Below are 22,127 nucleotides of genomic sequence, written 5' to 3' on the forward strand. Positions count from 1 at the left end.
TTTAGAAGGCTGAGCAAAATTCAAGTGTAGAGGAAGCAGCAGGAAAACCTCTGTGGGCTCCCTGGGTCCCCTATCAAGCCATTTCTGCCTCACCTCACAGGGGTCCTTGAGAAGGGCTACCAGATGCACTCAGAAAAGGCCACAGGGAGAAGGAAACCTCCAGTTGAACTTTGTAACAGTTTAAACCAATCAAGAAGTCTCCTCGCCAGAACTCGGAGGAGGGCATGAATCCAGCAATGCAGACCACAGGTTGGGGAAGAAGGAAAGCCCTACTTATTTTTGCAGGTAGCATGGGGCAAGTTCTCAGCCCTGTTAACCCACTGCCTGGAAACAGACTTGGTGCTGTTCAAGGGGCACAGTGGAAGTGAGACTGGCCCTTTGTGTTGTGTGGGAGCTGGGTGAGGTGTGACTGTCGGCTTTCCCCAACTTCCCTGAGACAACCTGCATGACACAGCAAAAACCGCCATAATCCTCTTAGGAACACAACTCCATTGACCTGGGAACCTCACCCTCATCCCCTACAGCAGCCACAGCAAGACCTGCCCAAGTAGAGTCTGAGCTCAGACATGTCTAGCCCCGCCCCCATCTAATGGTCCTTCCCTACCCACCCTGGTAGCCGAAGACAAAGGGCATATACTCCTGGGAGTTCTAAGGCCCTGCCTAACCACCTGTTCCTTACAATACCAGTACACTTTCAAGCCAATGCTCTCTTGAAAGTGCCACCTCCCAGCAAGAGGCCAACCAGAACAAAAATAGTACATTAATCAACCAAAGCTAAGGACCCTCACAGAGTCCATTTTGCCCCTCTGCCACCTCCACTGGAGCAGGTGCCAGTATCCACAGCTGAGAGACCCACAGATGGTTCACATCACAGGACACTGTGCAGACAACTCCAAGTACTATCCTAGAGCCTGGTAGACTTGCTAGGTGGCTAGATACAGAAGAGAGATAACAATCACTACAGCTCAGCTCTCAGGAAGCCACATCTTTAGGAAAAAAGGGAAAGTACTACATCAAAAGGAAACACCCTGTGGGACAAAAGAAACTGAACAACAGCCTTGAGCCCTAGACCTTCACTCTGAAAGATCCTACCCAACTCTGATAATATGACAAAACAAGATTCTTTAATTCCCCCCAACAACAACAAAAAAATCACATTAGCTCTCCAGCAATGGATGCAAACCAAGAAGAAATCTCTGATCTACCTGAGAAAGAATTCAGGTTAGTTATTAAGCTAATCACAGAGGAGCCAGAGAAAGGCGAAGACCAATGTAAGGAAATCGAAAAAAAATGATACAAGAACTAAAGGGAGAAATAGTCAATGAAATAGATAGCATAAATAAAAATCAATCAAATCTTCAGGAAACAATGGACACACTTATAGCAATGCAAAATGCTCTGAAAAGTCTCAGCAATAGAATCAAACAAGCAGAAGAAAGAACTTCAGAGCTCAAAGACAAGGTTTGGAATTCACCCAATGCAACAAAGACAGAGACAAAAATAAGAAAATATGAACAAAGACTCCAAGACGTTTGGAATTATGTTAAACAACCAAACCTAAGAATAATCAGTATTACTGAGGAAGAAGAGAAATCTAAAAGTTTGGAAAATATATTTGGGGGAATAATTGAGGAAAACGTCCATAGCCTTGCTAGAGAACTAGGTATCCAAGTAAAAGCAGCACAAAGAACACCTGGAAAATTCATCACAGAAAGATCAATGCACAGGTACATTGTTATCAGGTTATCTAAAATTAAGACAAGGGAAATAATCTTAAGAGCTGTGATGCAAAAACATCAGGTAACATATAAAGGAAAACCTATCAGATTCACAGATTTCTCAGCAGAAACCCTACAAGCTAGAAGGGATTGGCGCCCTATCTTCAGCCTCTTCAAACAAAAGAATTATCAGCCGAGAATTTTGTACCCAATGAAACTAAGCTTCCTAAGTTAAGGAAAGATACAATATTTTTCAGACAAACAAATGCTGAGAGAATTTGCCACTACCAAACCAGCACTACAAGACCTGCTAAAAGGAGCTCTAACCCTTCGAACAACTCCTGGAAACACATCAGAAAAGAACCTTTTAAAGCACAATCTCACAGGACCTATAAAACAAATGCAATTAAAAAAAAAAAAAGGTATTCGGGCAACAAACAGCATGATGAATGGAATGGTACCTCACATCTCAATACTAACACTGAATGTAAACGGCCTAAATGCTCCACTTAAAAGATACAGAATTGCAGAATGAATAAGAATTCACCAACCAACTATCTGCTACCTTCAAGGGACACACCTAACACTTAAGAACTCACATAAACTCAAGGTAAAGGGATGAAACAAGATGGTCCATGCAAAGGGACACCAAAAGCAAGCAGGGGTAACCATTCTTATGTCAGACAAAACAAACTTTAAAGCAAAAGCAGTTAAAAAAGACAAAGAGGAGACTTCTGCTGAGATGGCTGAATAGGAAGCTCTGGTCCACAGCTCCCAGCAAGAGCAATCCAGAAGATGAGTGACCTCCACATTTCTAACCAAGGTACCAGGTTCATCTCATTGGGACTGGTTAGACAGTGGGAGTAGCCCAAGGAGGGAAAACTGAAGCAGGGTGGGGCATTGCCTCACCCGAGAACTGCAAGGGGCTGGAGAACTCCCTCTCCTAGCCAAGGGATGCCATTAGGGACTTTTCCTGGCACTTCGGCACTCTGGCTCAGATACTGCACTTTTGCCGTGGTCTTCACAACCCGCAGACCAGGAGATTCCCTCCAGTGCCTTCAGCACCAGCGCCCCGGGTTTCCAGTACAAAACTGGGCAGCTGAACCGCTCATTCTCCTGAAAAAATGGGGGCTAAGGCCAGGGACCCAAGTCTAGCTCAGCAGGTCCCACTCCCATGAAAACCAGGATCCACTAGCTTGAAATTCTCACAGCCAGCACAGCAGTCTGAGCTCGATCTGGGATGTTCAAGCTCAGTGGGGGCAGGTATGTCTGCCATTACTGAGGCTTGGATAGGCGGTTCTAAACTCATCTGTGTAAACAAAGTCACCAGGAAGTTTACATAGCAACTAGATGGAGCCCACGGCAGCTCAGTAAAGCCTCTGCAGGCAGACTGTGACGTGACTCCCTTCTTGCTGGGCAGGCACCTCTGAAAAAAGGCAGCAGCCCATCAGGGACTTATAAATAAAGCCCCCACATTCCTGGGACAGAGCACCTGGGAAAAGGGGCAGTGTGGGTCCTGTTTCAGCAGACTTAAACGTCCCTGCCCAGCAGCTCTGAAGGGACCAACAGAACTCCCAGCACAGCACTTGAGCTCTGATAAGGGACAGACTGCCTGCTCAAGTGGCTCCCTGACCCCCATTTATCCTGACTGGGAGTTACTCATACAGGAGAGCTCTGGCTGACATCTGGCAGGTATCCTTCTGGGACAAAGCTAATAAAGGAAGGAAAAGGCAGCAATATTTGCTGTTCTGCAGACCTGCAGCTGATTCCCAGGCAAGCAGGGTCTGGAATGGACCTCCAGCAGAGAAGCCTGACTGTTAGAAGGAAAACTAAAACACAGAAAGAAATAGCTTCAACATCAACAGAAAGGAAGTCTACTCAGAGACCCCATCCGAAATCACCAACTTCGAAGACCAAAAGTAGACAAAAATCCATGAAGATGGGAAGAAACCAGAGCAAAAAGGCTGAAATTGCCAAAAAACAGAATCCCTCTTCTATTCCCTGCAAGGGATCACAACTGCTCACCAGCAAGGGAACAAAACTGGATAGAGAATGAATTTGATAAAGTGACAGAAGCAGGCTTCAGAAAGTGGATAATAATAAACTTCTTTGAGCAAAAGGAGCATGTTCTAACCCAAAGCAAGGAAACTAAGAACCTTGAAAAAAGGTTAGACGAAATGCTAACTAGAATAACCAGCGTAGAGAAGAACATAAACAACTTGATGGAGCTGAAAAACACAGCACGAGAACTTCATGAAGCATACACAAGTTTCAACAGCTGAATCCATCAAGTGGAAAAAAGGATATCACAGACTGAAGATCAACTCAATGAAATAAAGAAGGCAAGATTAAAGAAAAAAGAGTGAAAAGAAATGAACAAAGCCTCCAAGAAATATGGGATTATGTGAAAAGACCAAATCTACATTTGATTGATGTACCTGAATGTGACAGGGAGATTCAAACCAAGTTGGAAAACACCCTTCAGGATATTATCCAGGAGAACTTTCCCAACCTAGCAAGGCAGGCCAACATTCAAATTCAGGAAATATAGAGAACACTGCAAAGATATTCCTCAAGAAGAGCAACCCCCAGGCACATAATCATCAGATTCACCAGGGTTGGAATGAAGGAAAAAGTGCTAAAGGCAGCCAGAGAGAAAGGTTGTAACAAACCTGCACAATCTGCACATGTACCCCAGAACTTAAATTTAAAAAAAAAGAAAACAACAGACAAAGAGAGTCATTATATAATGATAAAAGGCCTTGTCCAACAGGAAAATATCACAATCCTAAATATATATGTACCTAACATTGGAGTGACTAAATTTATAAGACAATTACTAATGGACCTATGAAATGAGATAGCAACACAATAATAGTAGGAGACTTCAATACGCCACTGACAGCACTAGATGTGTCATCAAGACAGAAGGTCAACAAAGAAACAATGGATTTAAACTATACCCTGGTACAAATGGACTTAACAGATTTACAGAACATTCTACCCAACAACCACAGAATATACATTCTATTCAACAGTGCATCGGACCTTCTCCAAGGTAGACCATATGATAGGCCACAAAATGAGCCTCAATAAATTCAAGAAAATTGAAATTATATCAAGTACTCTCTCAAACCACAGGAATAAAAGGAATAAAACTGGAAATGAACTCCAAAAGGAACCTTCAAAACCATGCAAATACATGGAAATTAAACAACTTGTTCTTGAATTACCATTGGGTCAAAAATGAAATCATGATTGGAATTTTAAAATTCTTCAAACTGAATGACAATAGTGACATGACCTATCAACTAGCAAAGACGGTGCTAAGAGGAAAGTTCATAGCCCTAAATGCTTACATCTAAGTCTGAAAGAGCACAAACACACAATATAAGGTCATAGATCAAGGAACTAGAGAAACAAGAATAAGCCAAACCCGAACCCAGCAGAAGAAAGGAAATAACCAAGATCAGAGTAGAACTAAATGAAATTGAAACAAACAAAAAAAATTCAAAAATAAATGAAACAAAAAGCTGATTCTTTGAAAAGATAAATAAAACTGACAGACCATTTGAAAGATTAACCAAGAAAAGAGAAAATCCAAATAAGCTCTATTAGAAATGAAACCGGACATACTACACTGACACCACAGAAATACAAAAGATCATTCAGAACACCTTTATGCACATAAGCTGGAAAACCTAGAGGAGATGGATAAATTCCTGGAAAGATACCACTTTCCTAGCTTAAAACAGGAACAATTAGATATTCTAAACAGACGAATAACAAGCGAGACTGAAAATGGTAATAAAATTAAGAACAACAACAAAGTCCAGTACCAGACAGATTCACAGGAGAATCCTACCAGACATTCAAAGAAGAACTAGTATTAATCCTACTGACACCATTCCACAAGATAAAGAGGGAACTGTCCCTAAATCATTCTATGACACCAGTATCACTCTAATACCAAACCTAGGAAAAAACATAACCAAAAAAGGAAAACTACAGACCAATATCCCTGATGAAGACAGATGCCAAAATCCTCAACAAAACACTAGCTAACTGAATCCAACAACATATCAAAAAGATAATCCACAATGATCAAGTGGGTTTCATACCAGGGATGCAGGGATGATTAAAATACACAAGTCAATAAATGTGATATACCACATCAACAGAATCAAAAACAAAAATCACATGATCATCTCAATAGACACAGAAAAAGCATTCAACAAAATCCAACATTCCATTCTGATTAAAACTCTCAGCAAAATTGGCATACGAGATACATACCTCAATGTAATAAAAGCCATCTATAACAAACCCACAGCCAACAATAATGTGGAAAAGCTGAAAGCATTTCCTCTGAGAACTGGAACAAGACAAGGATGCCTAGTCTCACCACTCCTCTTCAACACAGTAACGGAAGTCTTAGCCAGAGCAATCAGACAAGAGAAAGAAATAAACGCATCCAAACTGGTAAAGAGGAAGTCAAACTGTCACTGATTGCTGATGGCATGATTGTTTATCTAGAAAACCCTAAAGACTCATCCAGAAAGCGCCTAGAAGTGACAAAAGAGTTCAACAAAGTTTCCAGAAAAAGGATCAATGCACATAAATCAATAGTTCTTCTATACACCAACAGCGACCAAGCTGAGAATCAAGTCCAGAATTCAACCCCTTTTACAACTGCTGGAAAAATAAAATAAAACACTGAGGAATATACCTAATTAAGGAGCTGAAAGACCACTACAAGGAAAACTACAAAACACTGTTGAAAGAAACCATGGATGACACAAATGAATGGAAATACATCTCATGTTCATGGATGGGTAGAATCAATATTGTGAAAATGACCATATTGCCAAAAGCAATCTACAAATTCAACACGATTCCCAACATAATACCACCATCATTCTTCACCAAACTAGAAAAAACAATCTTAAAATTCATATGGAACCAAAAAAGAGCCCACATAGCCAAAGCAAGACTAAGCAAAAAGAACAAATCTGAAGGCATCACATTACCTGATTTCAAACTATACTGTAAGGCCATAGTCACCAAAACAGGATGGTACTGGCATAAAAATTGGCACAGAGAGCAATGGAAAAGAACAGAGAATCCAGAGATAAATGCTGATACTTACAGCCAATTGATCTTTGACAAAGCAAACAAAAACATCAAGTGCAGAAAGGACACCCTATTCAACAAATGGTGCTGAGATAATTGGCAAGCCACCTGTAGGAGAATGAAATTGGATCCTCATCTCTCACCTTATACAGAATCAACTCAAGATAGATCAAAGACTTAAATCTAAGACCTGAAACTATAAAAATTCTAGAAGACAACATTGGAAAATCCTTCTAGACACTGGCTTAGGCAAGAATTTCATGACCAAGAACCCCAAAGCAAATGCAATAAAAGGAAATATAAATGGCTGAGACTTAATTAAACTAAGCTTTTGCACAGCAAAAGGAATGATCAGCAGAGTAAACGGAAAATCCACATTGTGGGAGAAAATCTTCACAATCTATACATCTGACAAAGGACTAATATCCAGAATCTAAAATGAACTCAAGCAAATTAGCAAGAAAAAAAAAAAAAATCCCATCAAAAAGTGGGCTAAGGATATGAATAAATAATTACAAAAGAACATATACAAATGGTCAATAAACGTATGAAAAAATGCTCCACATCACTAATGATCAGGGAAATGCAAATGAAAACCACAATAGGATATCACCTTATTCCCGCAAGAATGGCCATAATCAAAAAATCAAAAAATAATAGATGTTGGCATAGAAGCAGTGAACAGGGAACACTTCTACACTGCTGGCGGGAATATAAACTAGTACAACCACTATGGAAAACAGTGTGGAGATCCTTAAAGAACTACAAGGAACTTGATCCAGGAATCCCACTACTGGATATCTACCCAGAGGAAAATAAGTCATCATATGAAAAAGATACTTGCACATACGTTTATAGCAGCACAATCTGCAATTGCAAAAACATGGGACCAACACAAATGCCCATCAATCAATAAGTGGACAAAGAAACTGTGGTACATATATATACAATGGAATACTACTCAGCCATAAAAAGGAATGAATTAATGGCATTTGCAGCGACCTGGATGAGACAGGAGACTATTACTGAAACTCAGGAATGGAAAACCAAATATCACATGTTCTCACTCATATGTGGGAGTTAAGCTATGAGAATGCAAAGGCATAAGAAAGACAAAATGGACTGTGGGGACTCAAGAAAGGGTGGGAAGAGGGTAAGGAATAAAAGACCACAAATTGGGTACAGTGTATACTTCTTGGGTGATGGGTCCACCAAAACCTCACAAATCACCACCAAAGATTTTATTCATGTAACCAAACACCACCTGTTACCCAATAACCTACAGAAATAAAAAAACTTATTAAGTACACAGTTTCCATTAAATGAAACAAAATTTATGAAACTCTATTATTCACTTATTCAACAATTATCAAAAACCAGATATTCTGCAATAGAAGGCAATATGCCAAGCCCAGAAAGCTGATATAAGGCATACTACCTAACCATAAGGAATCTACATTAAGCACACCTAATCCACCGTTACCTCTCTTACTAACATGCCTCACTCCTTTTCCCTATGTCTTTGCTGAGATGGTAGCACAGACATTTTCAGTTAAAGTCCATTCCTTGGATCTGTATTTGCCCACTATTAAATCAGGTTGCATAGGACAGTTAACATAAAAATGTTCTGGATATTAAAGAGCATTCCATCCATGAGGAGTAAACTATATAGTGTCAATAACGCAGGGATCCTTAATCTCTCATTAGACTGTAAGACTGGGTCTTATCTGCCAAATTTTTATCTCCAGTATTTAACTGGAGTAACTGGCACAGGGTAGGCACTCATAAATGTTTGCTGAATGACTGACTTGAACCAAAAAGGTTGCTAGATTAACTGTGTAGCCACAAGTACTTAATATATAGGCTCTCTACTTTCTACTAAAGACAGTTCTATGAAGACAATTCAAAGTGAATGCTTCCAAGCACTCTTGAAACTCCTTGTTCGTTAACTTAACCCTGGAGACACAAACATAGTAATCTGAAATTTTATGTGATTTTCTACATTTTTTGCATGACATAGTTTCACAAATAGCTACAGCTCAAAATTTGAATAATAAGCATGCATAGCACAGTACCTTTCAGTTTAATTGCCACATCAATATAGGATTGTAAAAATGCCATGGATACTGCTTGCCCTACACGAAAATTAAAAATGCAACAGATATTACATGAGTATCTCCAAAGCATCCAAACTGATGTATAACAGATATACAGATTTATGTTTCCCCAAATTATTGTTAATCAGAAAATTCTATTATACATTTCTCAACATAGTCCAAACACTTAGAATTCCAAATGCAACTGATTTTCTGTACTTGTACTGCAAGCAATATAGCTAAATGGCTATGATTTGAAGATTAATGCAATATACCTACTAGAAATCTACAATAATTAATATATTAAAAATCATTAGTGTGAGCCACAATTTTTCAGAATAATGAACATCTAGTTTAATCATTAAGATTTAATTTGTAAATCAGATATAAACCAATTGCACAATCCCAGAATCAGAAGTAAATGCTTCAGTGTACACAGTCTGCCTGAGACATATGAAAGCAATTTCCTTTTACAACATGCAATATATGGAATGCCAAAAATTAAATGTGTGTGTTTTTAAATGTCCTAATATGTAATAGTCTCCTCTAAAGGCTCATACTCACAATCAACATAGAAGAGTACTATGTTGTCAGAAGCCATCACTGTTGCATTAAATGTTTCTTCTGTTAGTTCCACTGTCAGTTCCAAAGGTAATTTCCTCTTCCTATCTCTGTAAACAGTTTCTGCCACTTCATCATCCTGAGTATCTAAAATGTTGAAAAAGAAATTAATTTAAATATTGATGTATAATGAAAAATATTTAAGCTCTTCTCATAAGACGTGTATAAGAATTCAGTACTTTATACAAACTTTTGAATTCATTCTATCTTAACACTTAGGATGCACAATATTTAGAAAACTTTCCAGTTCCTTAACTGACTCTGAGATGCTTCCTGACCTAGAAGTTGTAAAGTTCTGGTCAATTTCAAAATTAAAACTTGTTCTAGAAAGAATATTAATAGTGTCATTTTGTTTATTTTGCCTCTACTGTATGCCAAGCATTGTGGTAAACACTAGGAAAACTGGTACACAGACATAGTCCTGACCAAATGAAACTTCTATCTATGGAAAAGTCTGACAAACTGATCGCTGAATCAATATATAATTACAAATTATGACCAGTTTATGAGAAAGGTAAAGGATACACTGAGAGATTATAAAAGCGCTATTTAGATTGGGAAACCCAAAATCTGCCAGGTATAGAATCAAGAAAAGAATGTTTTCGACAAAGAGAGTAACATATGTGAAAGCTCTGAGACATAAAAGAATTTAGCACATACAAGGCTGAGAGAAAGCAAATTTGACTAAGACAAGGTGGGGTTGAAAAAATAAACGGTACGAGAAAACTCTAGACTAAGCAGTGGTTAAATCAAAAGAGGTCACATGAGCCAAGAAGTCTGGATTTTATCCAAAAAGCATCAAGTTATGAGTGGATTCTGAATATGTATGTGAAAACATTTCCTTAATTTAGATAGACCAATCAATAGATTGATAGATCCATCCATCCACCCATGTATGTGGTAATAACATATTTGAATTCATAAACATTCTGTTAGAAGTTTGTAGAGATTGTATGGTAACACAGATGGAGCATATAACTTGATTAAAGGATAAAGCTTCTTAGAAGAGTTGATACTAGCTGAATATGAAAAGAAAAGTAAAACTCAGGCAGAGAAGAAAGGCAGTGGTGGCATAAAGAGTAAAGGGAACAGCATTAGCAAAGGCACAGTGGCATGAAAGAGCCTGGTGCAATTGGAAGATCAAACACTGGATATATGATGATATTAAGAATTGTTAATTTTTTAGATGTAATAATAGTATATTAATTATGTTAATGTTAAAAAGGAGGCCGGGTGCGGTGGCTCATGCCTATAATCCCAGCACTTCGGGAGGCCAAGGCAGGTGGATCACAAGGTCAAGAGATTGAGAGTATCCTGGCCAACATGGTAAAACCCCGTCTCTACTAAAAATAAAAAAATTAGCTGGGCGTGGTGGTGCACGCCTGTAGTCCCAGCTACTCGGGAGTCTGAGGCAGAAGAACCTCTTGAACCCGGGAGGCGGAGGTTGCAGTGAGCTGAGATTGCACCACTGTACTCCAGCCTGGGTGACAGAGTGAGACTCTGTCTAAAAAAAAACAAAAACAAAAACAATAAAAAGGAAAATCCTTATATTTCTGAAACCCAGCGAAATACTTATAGATGAAATCATATGTTTGGGATTTGCTACAAAACAATAAGAGGTGGGGGGTGATCGGAGCAGGATTAGCCATGGTTTGATAATGGCTGGGGCCAACTAATGGGTAACAAGAATTTGTTCTATTATACTGTCTACTTTATGGTATGTTCATAATTCTCTGTAACAACACATTAAAAAGAAAGAAGGGAGAAAGAAGACAATATGGTCATAGAACTATTGTTTAATACATAATTTCTAATACAGTCATGTACCACATAATGATACTTCAGTCAACAATGGACCACATATACAACTGTAGTCCCTTAAGATTAAGGGAGAAATTCCTATCATCCGATGATGTAGTAGCCATTGCAATGTTGTAGCACAACACATTACTCACATGTCTGTGGTGATACTGGTGTAAATAAACCTACTGTGAGTCATATAAAAGTATAGTACAATAAGGCTGGGCACGATGGCTCACACCTGTAATCCCAGCATGCTGGGAGTCCAAGGCAGGTGTATCACTTGAGGTCAGGAGTTTAAGGCCAGCCTGACCGACATGGTGAAATCCCATCTCTACGAAAAAATACAAAAAAATAGCTCAGGGTGGTGGTTCATACTTGTAATCCCAGCTACTTGGGACGCTGAGGCAGGAGAATCGCTTAAACCCAGGAGGCAGAGATTGCAGTGAGCCAAGATCACACCATTGCACTCCAGTCTGGGCGACAAGAGTGCAATTCTGTCTCAACAACAAAGCAGCATAGCACATACAATTATGTACAGTAAATAATACTTGATAATAAAGGACTAGATCATTGGTTTATACATTTACTATACTCATCATTAGGGTATACTCCTTTCATTTATAAAATAAAAAGTTCACTGTAAAACAGCCTCAGGGAGGTCCTTCTAAAAGAAGGCATTATTATCATAGGAAATGACAGCTCCATGCTTGTTAGTGCCCCTGAAGACCTCCAAAGGGACAAGATGTGGAAGTGGAAGAGAATAATATGGATAATCTCGACCATGTATAAGCCTAGGCTAATGTATGTGTTTGTGTTTTAGTTTTTACAAAAAAGTTTAAAATGTAAAACATAAAAGTTTTAAATAGAAAAAAAGCTTATAGAATAAGTACATAAAAAAAGAATATTTTGTATAGCTGTACAATGTGTTTGTGCTTTAAGTTAAATGTCATTACAAAACAGTCAAAACATTTTTAAAAACTGTAAAAATGTATAGAGTGAAAAAGTTACAGTAAGCTAAGATAAATTTATTATTGAAGAAATAAAAAAGTTTTATAAATTTAGTACAGCCTAAGTGTACAGTATTTATAAAGTCTACAATAATGTGATGTCCTAGGCCTTCATACTCATTCAGTGACTCACCCAGAGCAACTTACAGTCTTGCAAGCTCCATTCATGGTAAGTACCCTACACAGGTGTACCATTTTTTATCTTTTATACCATGTTTTTACTGTACCTCTTCTATGTTTACACATGTTTAGATACATAAATATCTACCATTGTGTTACAAGTACCTACAGTATTCAATACAGTAACATGCTGTACAGATTCGTGGCCTAGGAGCAATAGGCTATACCATATTCCCTAGGTGTGTAGTAGGCTACACCATGTAGGTCTGTGTAAGTGAACTTTATGATGTTTGCTCAATGAAATCATCTAACAATCCATTTCTCAGAAAGTATTCCCATCATTAAGAGACAAATGACCATACTATAAATTAAAATTCTATTTCTGGATTTCAATACAATCTCAGCCATTTTCTAACTGTATGACTCTAGTCAATCACATAACTCTCTGGGCCTCAATGTTCAACTCTTGTGAAGCATGGGAGTTGTACTCCATAACTTTAAGGTACTTTCAAGCACCAAAGCCCATGACACTAAAAAGTTACATTCTCAATTCTCAATACCAAAATTAGTAAAGATCTATTTTCTTATTTACTGCATTTTTTCTTATTCATATATTTTCATTTTTCTGTCAGTCTTCTCTTTCTTTTTCCTCCTTTCCCTCTTTTCTTATACTCTAATAAGCTACTATCACTTGTAAATTTAGTCATTCCTCAGCTCTACCTTCCACCTATTCATTAATAACATACATACTATTTTCAGTCTCACAGGCAGCTTTTTTTTTTTTTTTTTTTTTTTTTTTTTTGAGACAGAATCTCACTCTGTTGCCCAGGCTGGAGTACAGTGGCATGATCTTAGCTCACTGCAACCTCCACCTCTTGGGCTCAAGCAATCCTCCCACCTCAGCACCCCAAAGACCTGGGACTACAGGCACGCATCACCATGCCTGGCTAATATCTGTATTTTGTGTAGAGATGGGATTTTATCATGTTGCCCAGGCTGAACACATGCTTCTTTTCTTTTTCTCAGATTGCCCTTCTGCGGAATTTAGTCTTTTTCATTCTGATTAATGTTTTGCCGATTTTTCTCTGGGGACACCTGTCTCTGATTTACATTCACAGATGGTAGTAAATTCTTTCCTAACCCTCATCTAGTTTTCCTTTGCAAACTGGAGTGATACAAATCGAGGGGGAAGAATTATGTAGACAGGCACAACATCATACGACATTCTGGGCCAATATGGATTACTGATAACAGGAAGACGAAAAACAAACAAAAAAGGCAAAGCTGCAAAAGAAATACTAGGAGCACGCTGGAGGTTATTGAATGTTCCCAACACAAAGAAATTATAAATGTTTGAAATGCTGGATATGCTAATTACCCTGACCTGATCACTATACAATATACGTATTGAAACATCACTATGTACCCCACAAATAGGTACAATTATTATTGGTCAATTAAAAAAATAAAAATAAAAACTATAAAGAGAAGGTAGAATCAGAGGGTAAATACGGCCACAGAGTCAGGAAACAATATAGGGACTGAGGTCACAAAGAAACCTTCAAACAGGCAACTCCCACTGAAGACAGGAATCAAATAAACTTGAGACTGGGGCAAGTCCCCTAACTCTGAAGGTTCATATATAGGGACCATTACAGGAATAAAGCAGGAAGCAAGAGACCAGAACACAGGTCTACTTATGTAATGTGACAAGCCCACTGAGGACTCCAGAGAGGAACACAAGCAATTCTAACCACTGCATATCGGAAAAGAACTAGAGCTCAGCTCAAACCAAGAAACTGGTCACTGGTAACAGTGTAAGCTCTTATTAAATGTACAATACAGATTTTGATCACAATGCATGGACCTCATGAAAATGATATGTAAATTGCTTCTTTCTTGGAGCTCATAATGGTACTATATAAAACATTCAAGTATTTATTATATGGTATACAAAAATGAACAAGACATAATCCTTGATTTAGAAATATTTCTAGACTAGTGGAGAAGAGAAAAAAGTAAATTAGTAATTACAGAAGAGGATTAATGTTATGAAAGAAGTATCAGGAACAATTATTTCACTATTGCCAAACTGTCACACTTTAAAAATATGAAATTTTAGGCCACTAGATTATTTTAGCAAAATATTCTTGACTGTAACTAATAAAGATTTCATTTCAGGATGCTTAAGTTCTAGCCCAGACCCCACCACCAGCCACTTGTAGGACTTTGGGTTGATCACTTAACTCAGGAAATGCAGACTCTTCATGTATAAAATGAAGGTGATATCAGCTAACTCAGAGAATAACAATTAAAGTAAATAATATGTGGGAAAAAGTCTTGAAAACTATACCATACTTCATAAATGTAAGCAATAAGAGAAATTTTTTTAAAACTGAAATAACTGTTTAAAAGAAGTGTCAAAATGTTATTAAAATTTACTCTTTATACCATTAACAACTAGATTTATTTATAAGTACAAATATAACAATATTTATTAGAACTCCATTTCCTAATAATAACAATGAAATATCATGTTGTAGTTTTTAAGTAGAGTTTTTAAACACGGACTAGTCCAGAAGGGCTGAAAGTACTGATAGGGAGGATGAGGGCACAGATGTGGGAAGTTTGAAGCCTGATATGTAACAGCAAATGCCAATAACTAAACAAAATATAGCATCCTTACATCTTTTCAACAAATCAACTTGATAAAATGTGATTCAAAATAAATACTACCAGGTTTCTTTACAGAGTCTTAAATCTGAATACATTCTTTGAGAAAGTTAATTCATTGGAAATTTCACTGACTTTATGGGTGCTGAGCAGGATGGGGAAGGGGTGAGAATCATAATACATTACCTATATCTGGACCTTCCACGTCATCATCTTCATCTTCTTGTATTTCCTCAATGTGCATATTATTTTCCACAAGGGGTATTATTAAATCAGCATCATGTAATACCAAAAATTCCACTGGAACTCCCTAGAAATACATTAATTTTTTTAAAAAATGAATATAGCAAAGTATTTTGACATAAAAATGTTTTACTTGGGCCAGGCACGGTAGCTCACACCTGTAATCTCAATACTTTGGGAGGCAGAGGCAGGTGGATCACCTGAGGTGAGGAGTTTGAGATCAGCCTGGCCAACATAGTGAAACCCCATCTCTACCAAAAACACAAAAATTAGCTGGGCGTGGTGGCACATGCCTGTAATCCCAGCTACTCAGGAGGCTGAAAGAGAAGAATCATCTGAACTCAGGAGGTGGAGGTTGCAGTTAGCCAAGATTGTGCCACTGCACTCCAGCCTGGGAGACAGAGCCAGACCCTGTCTCAAAAGGAAAAAAAAAAAAAAAAGTTTTACTTGTTTAACATTAAAATGAAACTAAACCTTTGAGTTTCAATTCTAAAATTAAGGAAAAGAAAAAGGAAATTAACTCCACAATTACTATGAAAAGAAAAGCATCCAAAGCATACCTTTCTATTAAAGACAATGGGTACACTGAAAAGGGTGGCAAGAAAACGAGTGGAAAGTCTCACTTGCTTCTTGTCACAACCACATTATACCGTAGTCTGTAAAACGCTTCACATATAACAGCTAGTTCTACCTCTATAAAATGGAAATATATACAATTTTACTACAAATAGAGCAAATCGAAATTGATTATTCTGACATTCCACAAACATATTCAAAACAATACATCTAAATTAATTTCACTAATAAGTTCAATTTCCTGTTTAGCTATAAACAACATTAAATTACTATCTGCTCCCAGTTGTTTTAATAATACCACATTCTATTCTGAGATCAATATTAATTAATATTAAAAATATTACTTAACATTTATTTCACTATTGCCCAACTGTTACACTTTAAAAATACAAAATTTTATGCCCTAGATTATTTTAGCAAAGTATTCTTGACTGTAACTACATACTGGAATAAAGCTATGAGCTCCAAGTATGTTTGTTCTTTGCTATGACATATCTTCACCTTTTTAACATTATATTTAAAATAAGCAATTTTGATTCCTACAGAAATATAATAAACTTAAGAAGTAGAGGAATCAAAATCAATCAAACTTAACTTGTTCCAAAGATTCACAGAAATTTTTGTAGTAAACTTTTTAATTAAAGCATAACATTCACACAGAAAATAACAAAAATGTTTAGTAAGTATAGAGTTTGATGGATTTTTACAAAGTAGACATATCTGTATAACTACCACACAGATTAAGATACAGAACATCATCAGCACACCCAGGAGCCATCTTCTTGCTCTTCCTGTCATTAACGTCCCCCAAAAGTAATCATTATTCTGTCTTTCATCAATGCTCTGGCTTGAATTCCGTTTCATCTTGTTAATTTTTTGAGATAGCGTCACTCTCTCTCGTTAATTTTTTGAGATAAGGTGGATGTACAGTGGCACAATCATGGCTCACTGCAGCCTCAACCTCTGGTGCTCAAGTGATTTTCCCACCTCAGCCTCATCAGTAACTGGGACTATAGGCACATACCATCACACCCAGCTAATTTTTTGTAGAGATGGGATCTCCCGATGATGCCTAGGCTGTCTTAAAACTCCTAGGTTCAAATGATCCACCTGCCTCAGCCTCTCAAAGTGCTAGGATTACAGGCATAAGCCACCATGCCCGGCCCAATATTATTTTAAACAAAAAGCAGGAGAGCATAATCCTGATTTTATTTTTAAAAAATACATATAAACGTGAACATAGCAAAAAACAGACTAACACATGAAAAAAAACATCAAAATGTTAACAGCAATTATCTTTGAATAGGAGCAATTTATAATTTACAGATTTTTCTATAATAAAAATTATTACTTTAGGACAACATATATTGTAGACCAGTACATAAAACAACTAACCTTTTCTGCTCTTTTGAAGACCACATTAGCACGTTGAGGAATGTTCACTTCCAAAGAGTCCCTTTTTCAAAATGGAAATAAATGTTTTATGCTGCTAATCTGAAGAATAATAATCACCCAGGATGTCAATCGAAAATAGAACTATAATCTTATACTAAATATTACAAAAAAAATTACAATTTAGTGACTGAAAAGTTTTACACATATTGACCAGATTTCCTAGTCTCCATCTTAATCTCCATCTTCATTTAGCAAGGTTTAAAGTTCTAAGTTTTAATCAAGCTTATAATGAATGTACAGATTTTAGCTCAGCAACTAGTTCTAATTACATTAGAATCTATTAAAAATTTGAGTTTACCTATAAGTGATTAAATCACCATATTTTAAAATATGGAAGTTATTAGTTGTTTTGCTAAATATAGTGAACATTCAATGTTTAAGATACCTTAACAAGAGCAGAACTCCTGCTTTTCCTAGAAGACGCCAAGCAACCCATTCTGCAGTTCTTCTATCAGCTTCATATGTAGCCTCTTGGCTAACAATAAAAACCAGTGGTAAGCCTAGTTGGAGATGAACAGTTGAAACTTGTTGAGGATCTTCAGCAACTTCATTCTTCATTAAAAACAACAACAAAAGAACAAAGTGTGATAATAATATTCTAACATTTGGATTTCAATTCTCCTAACTCTTATTAATAAAGTCACAAGTAAAAAACAAGTCTGTAAAATAATAATCCAACACTAACAGAAATGATCTCTTAATTTTCTGAATTAAAGGCTCCCAGTGTACCTATATAGTTTTGTTTATTTTTTGAGACAGAAGCTTGCTTTGTTGTCAGGCTGGAGTCCAACAGCATAATGATCACAGCTCATTGTAGCCTAAACTTGGGCTCCAACAATCCTCCCGCCTCAACCTCCCAAGTAGCTGGGACCACAGGTGTACACCACCATGCCCAGCTAATTTTTTTTTTTTTAAATTTTTTGTAGAGTCAATCTCCCTACGTTGCCCAGGCTGGTCTTAAACTCCTGGGCTCAAGTGATCCTCCCGCCTTGGCCTTCCAAAGTGATGGGATTACAGGCATGAGTGATCGTGCCTGGCCCCCATAAGTTTAGGCATTATAAAATAAACAGATTTTATAAGAAGTTAAACCAAAAATTACAATCATAAAGAATACTATAAACAAACAAAAACAATAAATAAAGCAATGTGGGACTAATTGATAGAGATAAATATTTAAAGGGAAATAGAACAGGTAACTAAGGAATAAACTTTTTCATATAAGAATTTAACATAATATGACACATTACAAAACAATGAGGAAGACCTGAATTAAAGTAGCGAATTAAATACACACATCTAATTTCGCTCCCTCCAGAACTCCCAGGAAAACTACAGCAGTGGGATTTTTTAAAAGAGACAAACATACATACATAAAGAAAGGAAAAGAGAAAAGGTAGCACAATTTTAGAAGTCAGAATAATAACTGACTTAGGAGATCCTACAACGCAAAACCCTAAGCCATTAGAGAGAAAACTAAGACACAATTCAGTTTTAACTACAAAATCCTAAAATTGCTCAGGAACTATCAGTGTCAAGCAAGTCTGGATCTGGGAAGGAAATATTAGAAGGGAAGTGGCAGGAAGACTCTAAAATAAAGAGGAATATGTCAAAGCTTTTGAGAAGTAGTTAGATCCCTAGATTCTCCTCCCCAGTTCTATGAGCTTAAACAATTGTCACTTCCCCACACCAGAAGAAATCTAGGAACAGGTGACAGTTTGGACACCATGCTGAAATCAGGGGGATTAAGTAACCAAATGTTGAGACGTTCCCCTTACCTAAGGTCCCTTTCCACTCAGTTCCCAGAATGCCAGCAGTCAGGCCTTTGTCCTCAATTGGAATTTTTATCCTTTTTGGGGGATCTTGAGTAATCCCCAAAAGCCTGAAGATACTGACATTGGGATTCACCAAAAAGCCAGGCCTAATTACTCTATGGAGCTCTAGGCTCAGCTCTGCTCACCTCTTCAGTCTGCTTACTGCCTAAGAGACATGAACTTCTGTCACTGCTACCTGCACTTTCTCCACCTTCCACCATAGATACCTCCCAGACAAGACACAATTCTCACACATTCTCTGTATATGAGAATGTGTGAGAATCTGGAACACTGTTCCTTGCCTCTGCCCCTCCTCCATTCTCCTCTCTTGCTGCCACCCAGCAGAGCTGGCTTCAAGGTCCATCTTACCACTGCATGGCATTCCCAGGACATTTGAACTAGGCAGGGAGGTGGGGTGTCATGTGGCCAGGTGTCCAGAAGGCACTGGGAAATCCCATGTGATGGTCTGAGAGGATCAGGCACATATCAGTCATGGGGCAGAAATGTCAAGGACAGCTTACAAAGGTGCCACCTTCTCACCACTCCACCTTCCCAACCCTCCTCAGCCCAGTCAGCCAAAGAGAGTTAGAGCTATTTTGGCCACATCGCTCAAGTCTCTACCAACCCCAACTGTCTGCCTTGTCAGAGACTTGCAAAGGCTCATGTTTTTGTTTTGTTTTCTCATCATTCCATTGTGATATTAAGAAACTAAGAAGATTAATGAAAAGGTCAGGCACGATGGCTCATACCTACACTTTGGGAGACCAAGATGGGAGGATCACTTGAGCTCTGGAGTTCAAGACCAGCCTAGGTTACATAGCACAATCCTGTCTCTATTTTTTTTTAATTAAAAATTAAACAAAATATTTTAAAGATTAATGAAAAACTAAAATGTGAACACATGCCACTGTTACATATATATATTATACACATATTTAAAAGTCACTGAGTCCCACCAATGTTAGAATTTCCAATCAGCATATTTTAGTTTCAAATTCTAAACTGTGAACAGACATCCAAGGATTAACACACACCTGAGGAAAGCCTTTAACATGAAAAACAGAGACTAGAACACATGGAAAAATAAATAACATAGAGAAAATACAGACTATGCAGGAATAAGAAAGGTTCAGAAATCACCACAGACAACTTCAAGGAGATGGGAAGGCAATGGATCCATAAAGAATTGAAAAATAAAGTTAAATAAGTCTCCCAGAAAGCACAACAGAAATAGATGTAAGATAGGAGAGAAAAAAGGTAATAAAATTGAAGGACTAGTTAAAGAGGTCTAACATCTAAATAATGCAAGTCACAGAAAAAGAGAAGGGAGAAAATAGAAGAAATCATCACTGAAGTAAACACAAAATTTTCCTACAACTGAAGGACATGAATTGTCAGATTCAAAGAGCCCACTGAATAACCAATAGAGTGGATAAAAGCAGATACAAACAAAGATGTATTCTTCCAAACTTTCTAATAATTGAACTTTTTTTTTTTTTAGACAGAGCCTCACTCTCTCATCCAGGCTGGAGTGCAGTGGCAGTATCTCAGCTCACTGTAACCTCTGTCTCCCAGGCTCAAGCAATCCTCTCATTTCAGCCCCCACCAAGTAGAGCTGGGACTACAGATGCGCATCACCACACACAGCTAATTTTTATATATTTTGTAGAGACGGGGTTTTGCCATGTTGCCCAGGCTGGTCTCTAACTCCTGGACTCAACCAATCCACCCATCTTGGCCTCCCAAAGTGATGAGAATTCACCAGGGGATAAGAATCTTACAAACCATCTTAGAATTCTGTCTACCATAGGTAAGTATAGGATTCTCTTTGGCAATTTTTTGGAAAGAGATACATATATATACTCAGTAACTTGAGTTATTAAGTACTTAAGTTATTTTGTCTACCACAGATAGAGAAAATTCTAAGACAGCCCCCAAAATTCCTACCCCCGGTAAACAAATCTTGTATAACCCCCTCCCCTGAGCGTGAGCAGGACCCGTGGGGTAGCTGTTCCTTTTGTCAGGTAACATTACATAGGAGTCTGTTATAGCACACTCAAGTAAGACTCTCCCACTGGCTTTGAAGGAGCAAGCTGCATGTTGTGAGAGGGCCACGTGGCAAGGGCTTGAGAGCAGCCTGTAGGAAATGAGAACAACCTTTGTCTAACAGACAGCAAGAAAACAGGAACCTGGGTCTTAAAACCACAAGAAAATAATTTCTGCCAAAAACCTAGATGAGTGGAATACCCTGAAGGAGTAAAAACACCAGGTTTTTTCCTCGTGTATTCAGAGAACTATTAGTAATTCAGTATTGTAAAGCAAAAGGAAGAATAGTCAGTAAGGCTAGAAATGTGGCAAGGGGTCAGATTGTTGAAAACCATGAATGTCCCGCCAAGAAAACAGGGCTTTATGATGTAAATAAAGTGAAGCCATTTATGAATTGTATGAATTAATGATCACACATACATTTTTTAAATATCACTGTCAGCTTTCAAGAGATTTCAGATGTAAAATTACAGGCAGGAACATGTAGGAATTAAGAATGTTTCCCCAGATGTCTGCCATAAATAAATGGACAGTAAAATAACCAAAATAGTAAAGAAAGAACCAGTGTTGGTGAAGGACAATACCGTAATGTCATATGTATTGCACTTAAACAGAGATACGTCTAATTAACAGTTAGATACATGGATGGGAGCTCCAAATAAACATGTGACCTGAAAATTCAGATTTGAGAATCCATGTAGTTAATGCCACAAAACAAATCAGGTCACTTGAGGGGTGTGCTTTGAGCAACTATCACTGTGTATCAAAGCTCCCTAAAACCTGGTAGCTTAAAAAGACAAGAATCATTTCCTTTGCTCAAATATG

General features: G+C 37.7%; 1 protein-coding gene across 4 annotated transcripts in view; it reads right to left on the reverse strand.

Annotated features, from left to right (window-relative positions):
* TXNDC16 (thioredoxin domain containing 16) overlaps window positions 1-22,127 on the reverse strand; it is a 128,996-nt gene that overhangs the window by 59,374 nt on the left and 47,495 nt on the right. For all 4 annotated transcript variants that reach the window (XM_064365870.1, XM_012451045.3, XM_064365871.1 and 1 more), the window contains 5 exons: window positions 17,831-17,997; window positions 17,386-17,446; window positions 15,358-15,481; window positions 9,512-9,655; window positions 8,927-8,986 (listed from right to left, as the gene is read on the reverse strand). In XM_064365870.1, coding sequence (XP_064221940.1) covers window positions 8,927-8,986; window positions 9,512-9,655; window positions 15,358-15,481; window positions 17,386-17,446; window positions 17,831-17,997 — 556 coding nt within the window. The remainder of the gene's footprint in view (window positions 1-8,926; window positions 8,987-9,511; window positions 9,656-15,357; window positions 15,482-17,385; window positions 17,447-17,830; window positions 17,998-22,127) is intronic.

This window comes from Aotus nancymaae, unplaced genomic scaffold, assembly GCF_030222135.1.
Source record: "Aotus nancymaae isolate 86718 unplaced genomic scaffold, 86718_ANA_hifiasm-v0.15.2.pri h1tg000062l, whole genome shotgun sequence".
Classification (NCBI taxonomy): domain Eukaryota; kingdom Metazoa; phylum Chordata; class Mammalia; order Primates; family Aotidae; genus Aotus; species Aotus nancymaae.